This window comes from Mixophyes fleayi, chromosome 4 (assembly GCF_038048845.1).
Source record: "Mixophyes fleayi isolate aMixFle1 chromosome 4, aMixFle1.hap1, whole genome shotgun sequence".
In the NCBI taxonomy this organism is placed as follows: Eukaryota; Metazoa; Chordata; class Amphibia; order Anura; family Limnodynastidae; genus Mixophyes; species Mixophyes fleayi.
The window spans coordinates 48,694,576-48,710,067 of record NC_134405.1 but is presented as its reverse complement, the minus strand read 5'-3'; the positions used below and the strand labels follow the sequence as shown (position 1 = coordinate 48,710,067).

General features: G+C 37.3%; 1 protein-coding gene and 1 pseudogene across 1 annotated transcript in view; both read right to left on the bottom strand.

Moving 5' to 3' along the window:
• The window catches only part of LOC142150644 (adhesion G protein-coupled receptor E3-like), a 96,851-nt gene that overhangs the window by 15,983 nt on the left and 65,376 nt on the right, over nt 1-15,492 (bottom strand). Inside the window, exons 14-17 of the mRNA XM_075205839.1 lie at nt 7,669-7,856; nt 6,601-6,765; nt 852-1,046; nt 317-552 (exon numbers count right to left, since the gene is read on the bottom strand). Coding sequence (XP_075061940.1) covers nt 317-552; nt 852-1,046; nt 6,601-6,765; nt 7,669-7,856 — 784 coding nt within the window. The remainder of the gene's footprint in view (nt 1-316; nt 553-851; nt 1,047-6,600; nt 6,766-7,668; nt 7,857-15,492) is intronic.
• Nucleotides 12,637-12,755, bottom strand: LOC142155528 (5S ribosomal RNA; annotated as a pseudogene).

Below are 15,492 nucleotides of genomic sequence, written 5' to 3'. Positions count from 1 at the left end.
GTTATAGCCTTTGGTACTTATTTATTGAAAGTATTATACCCCATGGCAGTGTATATATTAAAATAAATGTATATTTGCTTTTATCAAGATAGTTGCCTAGGTGATTTTGTACCCATTAGGAAGTGGCAGAGGTACCAGGTGTGCCAGGCTGGTACATAAGGCTGCCTCTGGCTAAAAAAACAGCTGGTGCCACAAAAGAATTAAACTTTATCCTGTTATCCTTACATATGTAACATAATGGCTTATAAAAAATGGTCACTGTGTAATAATGTAACAGAGTAGATTAATACAGAATAAAATATTGAAACAAACTTACTATTTCTCTGCCCCATAGTCATTTGGACGTACTGCTGCAGAGATCCCAACAATCACAGCAGGAACCCCAAACCCAAGTAAACACATCACTGGAAAGTTTGAGCGTTGAGAAGTCATATAATTCAAAGCTCGTAGGTTACGGACAGTCATGAAGAGCAGGATACTCTCAATACACATCCAGCAGAATGCACAGAGGAACAGGAATTGGAGCCCACCCGCAATGACAGAGCAGAGGACCTTGTGGGTGGTAGACAGAAACAAACAACTATGTAAGATATTACTAGATTCTTTTTGCAGTTCTATCTTAATGTTTGTATTTGTTATTTATTTTCTTGTTTCGTGTTATCATAGATTATATACGGTTGACCTCATAAAATCATTTTATGATAAGATTTAACCGAGATAACATGTTAAGCAAAAGTTTACAATTATTTAAAAAACTGTTACATTGTTCTAAAAGAATAAGCAAGACAAACATTAACAAGTTTATGTAAACAGATGAATATACGGAGAGATTTTATGGACAAGATAGTCACCTTATTAGTGGTTTGATCAAGTCCCACAAGGATGAGAAGTTGTCCCAGAAAGAGGCATCCACACAGAGTGGTCAAAACAGAGGTGTGAATGCTCCTCAGAGACTGACAGAGGATAAATGTAAGAAGAGAGAGACACAGGCAGAGAAGAGATATACTCAGACCAATGTGAGAGACAATTGTAAGACCATGGTTTTTCTGTGAAAAAAAAGGAGCATAGTTTTGTACACCGAAAGAAACAACAAAATAACAGTCCGCACTAAAAGTGTACTAACAGATTAGATATATATTTTACTTTAGAACTACATTAGTCATCAGCAAGGCAAACAATGACCCATAATTCAAAATGATAGGTGACATAAGTAAAGGGAATGTATTTCCCTCAGTCAAAGGAACACGCCACATTCTTCAAAGTGTATCTTCACCTAAGAAAAAACACCTTGCACAGAAGCAAGTATTACGCAGATTGCACAATGATATAAAAACAAGGGTTGACCCTGCTTGGGTCCACCTTTCACAGGTCATTGGAAATCATATTACTTGGTTTCTAATTGCCATGTGGGGATTCAAAGCTACATGTTCCCACAGTGAATGTTTTGTCAATCTGGCGCAGTGACCATTTCAGGGAACAGGAGGTACCCACCCCCTTAACCTGCACCATAAAAGAGGTCAGACCAATAACACTCCCCAGCAGAAAGATTTTGTTGTAGAGTCTGGTACTGATTGGGGATTATGGTTTCTGCTGGAATAACATGTTGAGAAACTAATAATGTGAGTAGATATCCAAGAAAGTACAAAGGCAGTGCCTGCTCACAAGCTGTTGTGTGCCTGTTGGAAGAGAGGTGGCATTGGGAGTAACCAGCTTTGATGTCTGTCAGGAGGACTTAAGGTCCTATACTAACTGAGGACTGAACAATAATCAATAACTCTAAGAGACTGGCATAGTCTTTCAATCTACAGTCAAGTCCATAAATATTGGGACATCGACACAATTCTCATATTTTGGGCTCTATACACCACCACAATGGATTTGATATGAAACCAACAAGATGTGCTTTAACTTCAGACTTTCAGCTTTAATTTGAGGGTATTCACATCCAAATCAGGTGAACGGTTTAGGAATTACAACTGTTTCTATATGTGCCTCACACTTTTTAAGGAACCAAAAGTAATGGGACAATCAACTCAAAACCTATTTAATGGACATGTGTGGGCTATTCCCTCGTTATTTCATCATCAATTAATCAGGTAAAAGGTCTGGAATTGATTCTAGGTGTGACATTTGCATTTGGAATCTGTTGCTGTCGACTCTCAATATGAGATCCAAAGAGCTGTCACTATCAGTGAAGCAAGCCATCATTAGGCTGAAAAATCAAAACTAATACCATCAGAAAGGTAGCAAAAACATTAGGTGTGGCCAAATCAACTGTTTGGAACATTCTTAAAAAGAAAGAACGCACCGGAGAGCTAAGCAACACCAAAAGACCCGGAAGACCATGGAAAACAACTGTGGTGGATGACAGGAGAATTTTTTCCCTGGAGAAGAAAAACCCCTTCACAACAGTTGGCCAAATCAAAACACTTTCCAGGAGGTAGGTGTATATGTGTCAAAGTCAACAATCAAGAGAAGACTTCCCAAGAGTGAATATAGAAGGTTTACCACAAGATGTAAACCATTTGTGAGCCACAAAAACAGGAAGACCAGATTAGAGTTTGGCTAACAACATCTAAAAAAGCCATTACAGTTCTGGAACAACATCCTATGGACAGATGAGACAAATATCAACTTGTACCAGAGTGATGGGAAGAGAAGAATATGGAGAAGGAAAGGAACTCTCATGATCCAAAACATACCATCTCATCAGTGAAGCATGGTGGTGGTAGTGTCATGGCGTGGGCATGTATGGCTACCAATGGAACTGGTTCCCTTGTATTTATTGATGCTGTGACTGCTGACAAAAGCAGCAGGATGAATTCTGAAGTGTTTCAGGCAATATTATCTGCTCATATTCAGTCAAATGCTTCAGAACTCATTGGAAGTCGCTTCACAGTGCAGATGGACAATGACCCGAAGCATACTGCAAAAGCAACCAAAAAGTTTTTAAGGCTAACAAGTGGAATGTTATGCAATGGCCAAGTCAATCACCTGACCTGAATCCGATTGAGCATGCATTTCACTTCATGAAGACAAAACTGAAGGGAAAATGCCCCAAGAACAAGCAGGAACTGAAGACATTTGCAGTAGAGTCATAGAAGAGCATCACCAGGGATGAAACCCAGCGTCTGGTGATGTCTATGCCTTCCAGACTTCAGACTGTAATTGACTGCAAAGGATTTGCAACAAAGTATTAAAAAGTGAAAATTTGATGTAGGATTAGTTTGTCCCATTACTTTTGGTCCCTTAAAAAGTGGGAGGCACATATAGAAACCGTTGTAATTCCTACACTGTTCACCTGATTTGGATGTAAATTCACTCAAATTAAAGCTGAAAGTCTGCAGTTAAAGCACATCTTGTTTGTTTCATTTCAAATCCATTGTGGTGGTGTATAGAGCCCAAAATATGAGAACTGTGTTGATGTCCCAATATTTACGGACTTGACTGTATATGTATATCCTTGTATTTAACTGAGGCCAGTATGTTTATCTTGCTTGATTATGATATATAGTTTAGTTAAATGTGTGTAAGTTTGTAATATAGTATATCTATACTTCTCCCCATCAACTCTCTGCATAAATGAACTGCTCCGCTCGGCTTGCAAATAGATTACAAAACCAACTCAGTCAACTTACTGATAGAGAGAATTTTTGTCTAAGAACATAATGGACAATTAAACAAAATTCCAGAGTATTGTAACAGCCACTCTAGTATAGGTTTCAAGATCCTCTGATGTCCCTGACAACGCCTCTTATTTTTTATAATGCTGCGTGACCAAATTGTATAGGTTTACTATCCTATACTAGTCGAGAGTGTAATAGAATCGTATCAGATAATGTTCGGTGGTATAGGCAGTTGTGTAGAGCGTAATAACTGGTTTTCAGGTCTCATTGGGTAGTTTGTAGGGATCAAATGTCTGCAGAGATTGTAATATAATTGTATTGTCATAACGTACATGTCTTATTTCCCACTTGCTAGGAAAATTTCTGTCCCCTGTATATTATCCTTTATTCTGTCTGACACCCATATGTTCACCTACCTCTCCCCTGTGTCTTCTCCATTTTCCAAATTTAGCTATAATGTCCTCCTTTCACCAATCTCTTTCCTTCCACTATGTTGATTTTTCTCTTGTCTTTGACATTCTCTAATGCAGGGTTGGGGAACCTTTTTTCTGCCAAGGTCCATTTGGATATTTATAACATTCGTGGGCCATACAAAATTATCAACTTAAAAATAATCAACTTCATCCTGCTTTTTCTCTTCTTTATCGGTCTCTCCTCTTTTATACGGTACCCTTCATGCTGCTTTTTCTCTCCTTTATCTGTCTCCCCTCTATCATACTGTACTGTTCATGCTGCTTTTTCTTCCTTTTATCTGTCTCCCCTCTATCATACTGTACTGTTCATGCTGCTTTTTCTTTCCTTTATTTGTCTCCCTCTCTATCATACTGTGGCCTTCATCCTGTTTTTCTCTCCTTTATCGGTCTCCCTTCTTTCATACTGTACCCTTAATCCTGCTTTTTCTCTCCTTTATCTCCGAGGACGATACATTAAAATATATTCAAAACTTTATTGATATACATTAAAAATATATTCAATATTAGTGTGTTTACACATGGAGATCGAGACAATTAGCAAAATTTAAAACATGTAGTAGTAGTAGTAAAAAAACAAAATAATAACTGTTAAAACTAGCAGATACAATCTGCTATGACACACCATCGGCTCCCATAATTACTAGATTACACTGTAATCAATTTGGGATAGAACCATAGAAAGTAGGACTAGGAGTCACTGCTATTAATATATTGGTATCAGGACCCTTATACTGGCCTCCAATGTGCCAAAGTGAGATTAGGATAAATTTCTTACTTAATTGCTACTGCAAACAGCTATGATCAGTATGAGGGACCCCATTACAGCCAAAAATACCCAAAACTCTGGTAAGTATACAGGACGTTCATCGTGTGCCTTCCTTATCCTCCCCCTTTAATACTGACAATACTCTTGCTCAACAGCTTATCCGGGGTTAGTAATTTATATGATTGATATACACTGAAATTACTATGGGAAGAAAGCATCATCAAGAGTAGGCCTAGGAGTCACTGCGGTTTGTATATAGGCAGAAGGACCCTTATACCATCCTGTGATGTGTTAATGTGGAAGTAGGGTATTCTGTTAGAACTACATTAGTATCATTATCATTGAATTTTCACTCTATAGAGGCACACAATTATGCAGTATCTCATAGAGTACAACTATACCACTACAGACTGACATAATAGGTTCGCGGAGTCCTATTGTAGTTAAAACCACAACAGACCCTAGATAAATATATGGGGCGTCATCCGTGTGGATTTCTAAAATTCCCCCTTCAGTGCTAATAGTATTCGTTCCAAACAGATTATCCCTGTCTACATATAGTTTCCACCCCTAGATTCTGTCCCTACAGGCAAGGCTAGAAGTTATACTTGTGATATTTATATTTTAATTTTTAATCTAATATCATGTAGATAGCCGGCGGCGCGTGTAACGCCAATGCGCATTTCGCTAATGTAAGCTTTTTCTGCCTTGAAACCAATATATTAATAGCAGTGACTCCTAGTCTTACTTTCTATGGTTCTATACCACATTGATTACAGTGTATTCAAGTAATTATGGGAGCCGGTGGTGTGTCATAGCAGATTGTATCTGCTAGTTTTAACAGTTATTATTTTGGTTTTTTACTACTACTACATGTTTTAATTTTCACTAATTGTCTCAATCTCCATGTGTAAACACACTGATATTGAATATGTTTTTAATGTATTTCAATAAAATGAATGTTTAATTTATTTTACTGTATGGTCCTCGGAGTGCCCTGATACACATTTCTTTTCCTTTGGCCTGTCTTTATGATTTATGATTCATATGTGTGGGTGCACCAATCCTATGATGGCTGTTGGATTGTAGGTAGATAGCTAACCTTATAGTGTTCAACAATAGCTGACCATCTAGGAATAGTTAGGTCCACCTGGTGCAATATTTTTCCCTTGAGGTACATTTTTGGTTGCTTTTCTCTCTCCTTTATCTGTCTCCCCTCTTGTGGCTGCTCCCTGGGAGATCCACACTGCAACTGTTGGGCATGATGAAGTCACGCCCAACATTCTATGTACGGGGAGGAGTGTGCCGGTTCCTGCTGTCACATAGGTTTTTTTAAAATATTTTTTTTTATTTATTTATTTTGGGGTGGAAAAGCGCAGGATGGCAGAGGGCCAGAACCGTTCATGTTGTAGGCCTTATGCAGCCTGTCGGCTGGACGTTCCCCACCCCTGCTCTAAAGAATGTTGACTTTCTATTTACCAATGCAAATATTGTTAATTATTAATTATCAGGCATCTGGCTCATTTTCTGCCCATATATGCTGTAATTTTATAATATTACTGTCAAACTTTCTGCAAGTGTGACACAGTTTTGCTCTTATTTTACGGGTACTTAGATATTTATATTAAGGCATCATATTATAATTTAAACATGTTTTAAAATATTGATACCACTGTTACTATAATTGTATAAGTGGTTGAATCAACATAATTTACAGACCACAATCCTTTATCACCTCAATTCCATAGGGCGCCATGATTACAGCAAAGCTAGATAAATGGTTGCAGGAGCAGGTGGTGGGATTGTTATAATAAGATTCTGTGATGCATCCTTTTTCTGACCAGCCACGTATTTCAGAGTCCCAGAACACACAGAAGTGCTTATGATAAGGTTTGAGGGCCTGAGAAAAAAAATATAGACAATTCAGTGACAAGGCCATTCTTCCTTAAAGTGTACCTGCAAATAGAAGAGGCATTCATTTTGTGTAAGGAAATAATTCTCCTGAGAAAATAGTCTATTTACTTAAATCTAGTAATATCAATGATGCATGATAACTATGCAGTTTAAAGGATAAGCGCTGACAACTGTCTTTTTGTTTTGTATACATATATGGGCATTTATATTGCCACTCAGCTGGTACCACATACAATTTGGGATATACCGAGCGCGGGCTTATTGCCAAGCAGCTGGTACCATATATAATGTGGAATATACCGAGCGCGGGCTTATTTTTCTATGATATACTTTGTGCCTCATATATGTAACTGGTTCCTAGTGGATGGGTAGGTTGGTTTTCTCTTTGGTTCTTTCCATGGTAGCACAGCCATCTCTAGAACAGCAGAAAATGATAGTTTGCAACTTGTAGAACAAATCAGTGCTGGGTTATGCCTTAAACAGACTTGACACTCCCAATAGCATTCATTACCATTCTACCACATGGACATACTTTGCTATCCCTATTTTACAGGCACAAATCACAACCTGGATCCCTATTTGTTAAAGAAAGACTTATCTCCACAATTTAACATTATTGTTGGAGTATCACTTAACTTCTACATTGAAAAATATACAAAGCAATACTTGATAACTGGGCTCTCCCATGCAGCATCATGGGGGAGACTAAAGCCATCTGCTGCTGGTTATAGCCTCCCATGATGTTGCATGGGAGAGCCTGTTATAAGGTAACAAAGATATTGTCAACAATACCCCCATTAATAGATCAGGTAAAGTGGAAGCTGTTTTCACCATTTGAAGGACTATTTGTCCTCCGATAAATCTTCACCTTTATCTTCAACATACTAACCTCTAGATGGGAAATCCTGAAGATCACTGGCAAATTCAGTTTTTCCCTATGAGGGTTTGTGATGGCTCCAGTAACCACTCTTGAGTTAAGCACAGCCACTCTATTATTTCCAGGGACTGTTGAGGTAACTAATATATTACCATTTAAGACTGATTCAAGACCTTTGTAGATGATGAAAATCGCACCATCTGGTGGAAGAAAAAAAATAACTAGAAACATATTGAAAGTTAATAAAAGTTAGTTACTGAGCATGTTGGTAAAGGTGGGTATATATGCACTCGGGTCAAGAGCTTGGATCACAACTGACATTAAGATGACCACACACAGATCTATAGGATTTATCTGCTGATCCTGTTTCCAAGGTGTCTGATAATGATACTGTCAATTTATGTAAAACTTGTGATCTCTCCAAGGACTTTGAAGGAAATAAATGCAAAAATCTGTTGTATAAATGGAGCATAAGATAAATGAACACCACGTGCATCACAATTTTATAACATTTTATTTTACATGTTACTATAACATAATGCCCCCCCAAATTCTTATTTTGTTATAGTAAACTGAACTGATTGCTACAGCTATTGTCCTATATAGTCAGTCAGATTTCCATGATTATGTGCTATATTGTTCTACAGTTGAAACAGCTACCAGAATGCAGGACCACAATGTTAGGTTGATTTATGGACATTGAAAAACTATTGTGGCCGACAATCACACTAGATGAATGAAAGTAAAGAATAATAAGGAAAATGACTGTTCACATTTGTACATTTATTGTCATTTTTTATTTTCGTAGTACACTGTATTTAATAATATTTGTACTGCATTGTCATCATTATGATGCACCTACAGGTTATTTGCCCTCACAGACCAGAGAAGTGTGTACTCAGAGTTAATCAGCAATGACTCCAGAATCAAGTCAGCTCTCCCTCCAGTCTATCCCCAATGCAATACATGGAACAATATATTTGAAATAGGGGTGAGCGGGTTCGGATTTTTGAAATCCGAACACCCCCGAACAGTGCCGATCCGAGCCCGGATCCGAGCACTGTTCGGGGATTCCCGCCCGATGCAAAACGAGGCAAAACGTCATCATCCCGCCGTCGGATCTCGCGAGATCCGAATTCATATTATTCCCCGCTTCCCGCCGCCATCTTCACTCTGGCATTGGAGAGGGAAGAGGGAGGGTGTGTGGTGGTGTCCTCTGTCCTGCTCAGTCCAGTGGTGCTGTCCGGTGCTCTGTCCTGTTTGTGCCGCCCACTTGTGTCACTTAGCTTAGTCACCCAGCTACCTCGGTGCAACCTTTTAGCTTAAAAACAATATTGTGAGGTGTGAGGTGTTCAGAATAGACTGGAAATGAGTGGAAATGAATGTTATTGAGGTTAATAATAACGTAGGGGTGAAAAAAAAATAAATCTGGATTTTAGCAGTTTTTAGGCTTTTTAAAAAAAAAATCGGAACCCAAAACCTAGAGGGGGTGTTTTGGCAAAACCCATTAGAACCCAAAATCTGAAGGTAATCAGAACCCAGAACCCAGAACCCAAAACGCGAAAAGTGGCAGGTGCACATCCCCAAAATGCATCAACAGTGCTATAGAACTTTCAAAGAACTGATTAAGCAGTCACAATATACAACACTTGAAAATAACACATAGGGGAAATAAAAAATGTGAGATCTGATAATCCAAATAAAGGATTGTTTATTGTATAACTGTGATCACCAAAATGGATATAGCACTTTCAAAGAGTAAGTTACTTTACATACTGCACTACCACATATATAAAAGAAGGCAACAGTACATTACAAAATTACCATACATTACAGGTCACTGGGATAGACATGTCACTTCAAGACTGTGTCTCTCTGATGGGCTAATAGCAACCCCTCTTCATATGCTTCAAACCCTTACCTCACGTACCCCCAGACTTTCTGCTGGGAATGGCTCCTATGTTCGACCTAGAAGAACTGCACAATGGATTTCAATAAATCTTAACAAAGAAGCCTAAATAAGGTGGATATTATTAAGTAGAGGTCTCTGTCATTGCTCAGGTGCAGACTTCCATCTTGGCATGCATACACAAGCAAAGAGAGCCCTGGAGTGTACTCCAGGGATCTCGTCAGTGCAAGTTCTCCATGTTAAAGGGCCTTAGTCAATGACTGCATGCACCCCCATTACTACAGCACTCTTGCAGTATTCAGACTAAGATTCACACCTAGACAGGTATACCAGAAAGCAAAAAATATTTTTATTTATGGGTTATATAATGCATCTACTCATGTAACATGTATCTACATCACATAAAAACGCAGCAAAATATCAGATTATTTTATCACACCGATGCATAAAAACAGCACTGCACCTCAGATTGCTTGAGCTAACCTAGTATTATATAAGGGAGGGTGACTACCAGAATTGGAAGCATTGTGCGAGTTTCTGTTGCAGGTCTAGTTTCTAGGACAGATGGATGTAGCAATTTCCTCCTACACTAGATGACATATATACTGGGAGTGTCTAATCCCAAAACAAAATTCAAGTAAATATATAATCTCAGGTCAATGTAAACATACAGTAGATAAGGTGATAAAACAGAAAAACCAAATCAGTGTAAAGTACTCTATCCACTGTCTGTTGTGATCAGAAGTTGCTGAATATACAGATATATAGTTAAGAATCAACTTTCTACAATTCTTCCACCTTCAAAACCACAATTAAACCATATATACAGTATATAATGTATTTTGTGAATAGTCTTTTGCTGCTTTCTCACAGATCCAAAGTACTGAGTCACAGATTAAAGATTTAAAATAGTAACTCTAAACTGTGACTAAGCTCTCTGGCTCTGTGAGAAAGCAACACAAGATATTATAAATCTATGTATTCAGCTATTTGTGGCCACAACAGTCAATTGATACAACACTACTCTTAATTGTTTTTCTGTTTTATTTTAATCAAACCTTGCTTATCTTTAATTACACCTGATCTTTTGGATATATACATACATAAATGGAACACACATACTGACAAATAGACCTGCCTGTGGCCTGAGTTAGATGTTGAGAATGGTGTTGAATATTGAATATATAAATAGTAGAACTCCTGCATTGCTCATTCTGCTGAGGGGAAATTTCTAAATAAAGTTTTACCAGAACATCAATTTCAGGTGGGTTAACTTCTATTTTACTTTTTTTATATTTTACTACTATTTTTATTTGACCCAACTGACAGCCATTTTTCTATACACCAAAATACACTGAAGCCTTTGAAATAGCTATCCCTCTATGTCTTCTGCATTGAAGACAAATTTGATTTCTGCCTAACCAAAAACAGGTGTGCTATTTCACCCTTTCAATATGGACTTATACTTTATTATCACTTCACTCAGCATGTTTAAAGCTATTTACCAATATTTGCAAGATACTGTAGGTAATATGTCTAAACTACTTTTTCCTAGTTTCAAATCAAAAAAGGACCTGCGCTCAACCCCAAACGGCAAGAGCAGCAATAATTCAGGAATCCCTTCCTGTGTACCATGCAATGTATAATAAATTAATGCGCTCAAATTGCCTAGAACAAACCTATAATATAAATGGAAACTATTTATAGAATTAGATATTTAACATGAAATAGTGCAGAATGGTAAAAACAGTGAATTTAATTAGTATAAATAAACAGTTCCAGAGAAAAAGGAGGAATGAATATTTCCAACGATAATGGGATTTGGTGCATGAATACATACATGAAATGAAATAGAAATAACAATAGGAATAAAATAAAATAAAATAAGAAAATAAAAATACAATAAAATTAAAATAAAAGTAAAAAAAATCCGGAAAATGCAAAAATGCAGTCCAAATAGAAGCACTCATGAAAGTCCTGGTGGAAAAATAACTAAAAAAATGACCTAATAACGCAAAAAGCAATAATCCCAAATGGGGATACAAAAACTGTCCAGATACCTGATGTGTGCTGCGGTCATCCGGCGAATATCACTATGGTAGACAGGATGAAAACAGGAAGGCTAGCGGTGGAGCTCACGGGAACAGATATTGACTGTGTCCCTAGCGATGCTGCAGTGTGATGATGGAGAGCCTGGCGTGCGTTCCACAGTGGAACGCATGGACCGGATATCCTGTGACGTCACGAATGTGGGCGTGTACCAACGCGTTTCATCTGCAGGAGCAGATTTCTTCAGGGGATGTGGTATGAGTGGAGCATCTGATGTGCTTCCTTATATATTGACAATAAATGATTGTTTGATAGAGTGTAATTGATGATTTGTTACTGAGCCTACAGAAGAGCTTAATTGTCCATTGTAATAAAATCTAAACGCCAACCAAGTCATATGATTATACAGGTGATAATACGTCTATCATAAACAAGGTGGTAGTTATAAATGTTAAAAATGTAATTACATACCAAAGGTTAATATAAGCCAATTGAAAACCCTAATATGGATTTGTGTAACAGATTATATTGATAACATTAAAAAAAATTATAAACATATAAAGGCGACCACGATCGTATGATATATAATAGTTCTAACATGTAGTAAAACTCCATTTATTTCTGCATAAGCTAAGATGTTTAATTGGACTGATAACAAGTCAGAATAATACTAATAATAATTATAAATGTAGGGCTGATACATACATGACTGATGCTTTAAAACCTCTATGACTAGCTAGCCTAAATGATGACAATGATAACTATTAGGATAATTAAAATAAATGGATGAACTGATTCTAATAAGTAACTATGTTTATATACATGAGGTTAAACATATCAAAATAAAATGAATGGCAATATTAGCCATCATTAAAACACATAAAGAGGCATCCTTCCAAGGTAAGTATAAATTGTAAAGGATTTCCTACATGATGGTTTAAGGAGATACTACATCATGGTAAGCGAGAGGTGGTGTGTCCTGCCACTATTTGTCACTCTATTGGGATAGATCTACTACATGTCTACTACTGTACTGGATATTCCCGGGAGGTCTCCCATCCCGGTACTAAGCCAGCTCCAACCTGCTTGGCTTCCAAGGTCGACGGAGATTGGGCATCACCAGGGTGGTATGACCGTAGTATGCATGGAGATACTTTACCCAAGGGGACAAAAAGGCATAGACACTACATGTCCACAACTTGCAACCAATGTAGATAAGATGTTTCTAATAGTGAAGACATATTCTACATTGAAATGTCGAATTCCATAGTCAGTCCTCGTGGTGATAAAGTGTCAAAATAGAGGATCAATTTATTTTCTTCTTTATTAATGTTTTTAATGGGGTCCCCTCCTCGCCAGTTATTGTATACACATTTGATACCCAGAAACTCCAACCCAGTAGGATCACAATTATGTTTAATTTTAAAATGGCTGGAGAGGTGATGTTTATCGAGCCCATTTCTTATGTTTCTGATGTGCTCACCAATTCTGACCTTTAAGGGTCTGATTGTTCGGCCTATATATTGCTTACCACATGGGCATTGTATGAGGTAAATGACGTTCTTGGTGTTACACGTTATAAAGTCTTTGACTAAGTACTTTTTTTGATTGTGAGATGAGTAAACCTCAGTAGTTCCTTGGGTACTGTTATGTTGGATTGTACGGCAGTTAATACATTTGCCACAGTGGTAAAAGCCTGGTTTCTGTATATTTCTGGTCAGCCAGTTGGGGTGTACAGTGTTATCTTTAATGTGATTTTGGACTAAAACCTTCTTGATATCTGGCGCTTTCCTGAAGACTACTTTGGGTTTAGCTGAAATCAGAGGACCTAAGATTTCATCCTTCTGTACAATATGCCAGTGTTTGTAAATAATATGTTTCAAGTGGTTTGCTTGATTAGAAAAATCTGAAACAAAGTATATTTGGTTATTCACAGGGACTGCTCCTTTGCAGGGATTGGGTTGTAAAGGTATTTTATATTTGAGTAATTGATTTCGATCAGTATTTTGAAGCTTCTTAAATGCTGTGTCAATGATACGATTATCATACTGCTTCTCCTGGAATTGTGACTTGAGTTCAGTACCCTGAGTGATATAATCCTGCAAGTTACTGCAATTGCGTCTAATCCTCGTGAATTGACTAAAAGGAATGCTTTTAAGCCACTGTGGATGGTGATGGCTAGTAGAAAGGATATAACTGTTAACATCCACTTGTTTCCTATATGTTTTGGTTGTTATACTGTTATTTTGTATGAAGATTTCTAAATCAAGAAATTCTATAGATGACTGACTATAGTTGGCAGTAAAATGTAGGCCATAATTATTGGTATTGATGTGACTGAGAAATTGTAAAAGAGAGGTTTCTGACCCATCCCATATGATGAGGATGTCATCAATGTACCTATTCCACAGCACTAGGTTTCTCTCCCAGCTATTATTTGACCAGATGTTTTGATTCTCCCAAAAACTCATATAGAGATTGGCATAGCTGGGGGCAAACCTAGTGCCCATTGCGGTCCCTTGTATTTGCAGGTAGAATTGGTCCTGGAACCAAAAATAATTGTGTTTCAGAATGAATTCAATATTTGTCAATATGAATTCTATCTGTCTGTTGTCCAGTGTATGGTCTTGCTCTAGAAAGTGCCGTGTGCTAGTGATACCTAAATCATGTTTAATAACAGTATAAAGCGAGGTTACATCACACGTAACCAACCAGTATCTTGAATTCCAGGTTATGTCTTGTAGAATCTGTAGAACATGTGTAGTGTCTTTTAAATAAGCTTTTTGGGTCTGAACGTAGGGTTGTAGGTATGTATCTAAATAATGTGAAAGATTAGCTGTTATAGACCCAATTCCGGAAATAATTGGTCTTCCTGGTGGTTGTTTCATATCTTTATGAATTTTGGGAAGGTGGTAAATGACAGGAATAATAGGATGGGAATTATAAATGTAATTGTATTCATTGTTAGAAAGAATTCCCATATCTCTACCATGAGTAAGAATCATTTTGAGTTGATTGGAATATTCTGCAGTTGGATTGGTATTCAGTAACTCATAAGTGGATGAATCGGATAATAATCTGTATGTCTCTTTGATATAGTCACTGGTATTCAGGATCACTATACCCCCACCTTTGTCTGCAGGTTTTATAGTGATGTTTTTGAGGTCTTGTAATTGTTTAAGTGCCTGCATTTCTGTTTGGGTCAGGTTGACAGATTTGTTCTTATGTTTGGTAGAAGTGATGGCATCAATATCTGCTAGAATTAAAGTTTCAAATGTATCTATGAGGCTACCTTTTAATTGTCGGGGATAAAATTTGGATTCTGGTTTTAGGTCAGTATGTTTATATGTATCACGAGATGTTGGGATTTCACGTTCCAAAGGGGTTTTAGCGTAGTATTTTTTAAGGGTTAATTTTCTGATGAATTTTTGAACGTCTCTATAGGTGTCAAATTGTTTTACTACATGTTAGAACTATTATATATCATACGATCGTGGTCGCCTTTATATGTTTATAATTTTTTTAATGTTATCAATATAATCTGTTACACAAATCCATATTAGGGTTTTCAATTGGCTTATATTAACCTTTGGTATGTAATTACATTTTTAACATTTATAACTACCACCTTGTTTATGATAGACGTATTATCACCTGTATAATCATATGACTTGGTTGGCGTTTAGATTTTATTACAATGGACAATTAAGCTCTTCTGTAGGCTCAGTAACAAATCATCAATTACACTCTATCAAACAATCATTTATTGTCAATATATAAGGAAGCACATCAGATGCTCCACTCATACCACATCCCCTGAAGAAATCTGCTCCTGCAGATGAAACGCGTTGGTACACGCCCACATTCGTGACGTCACA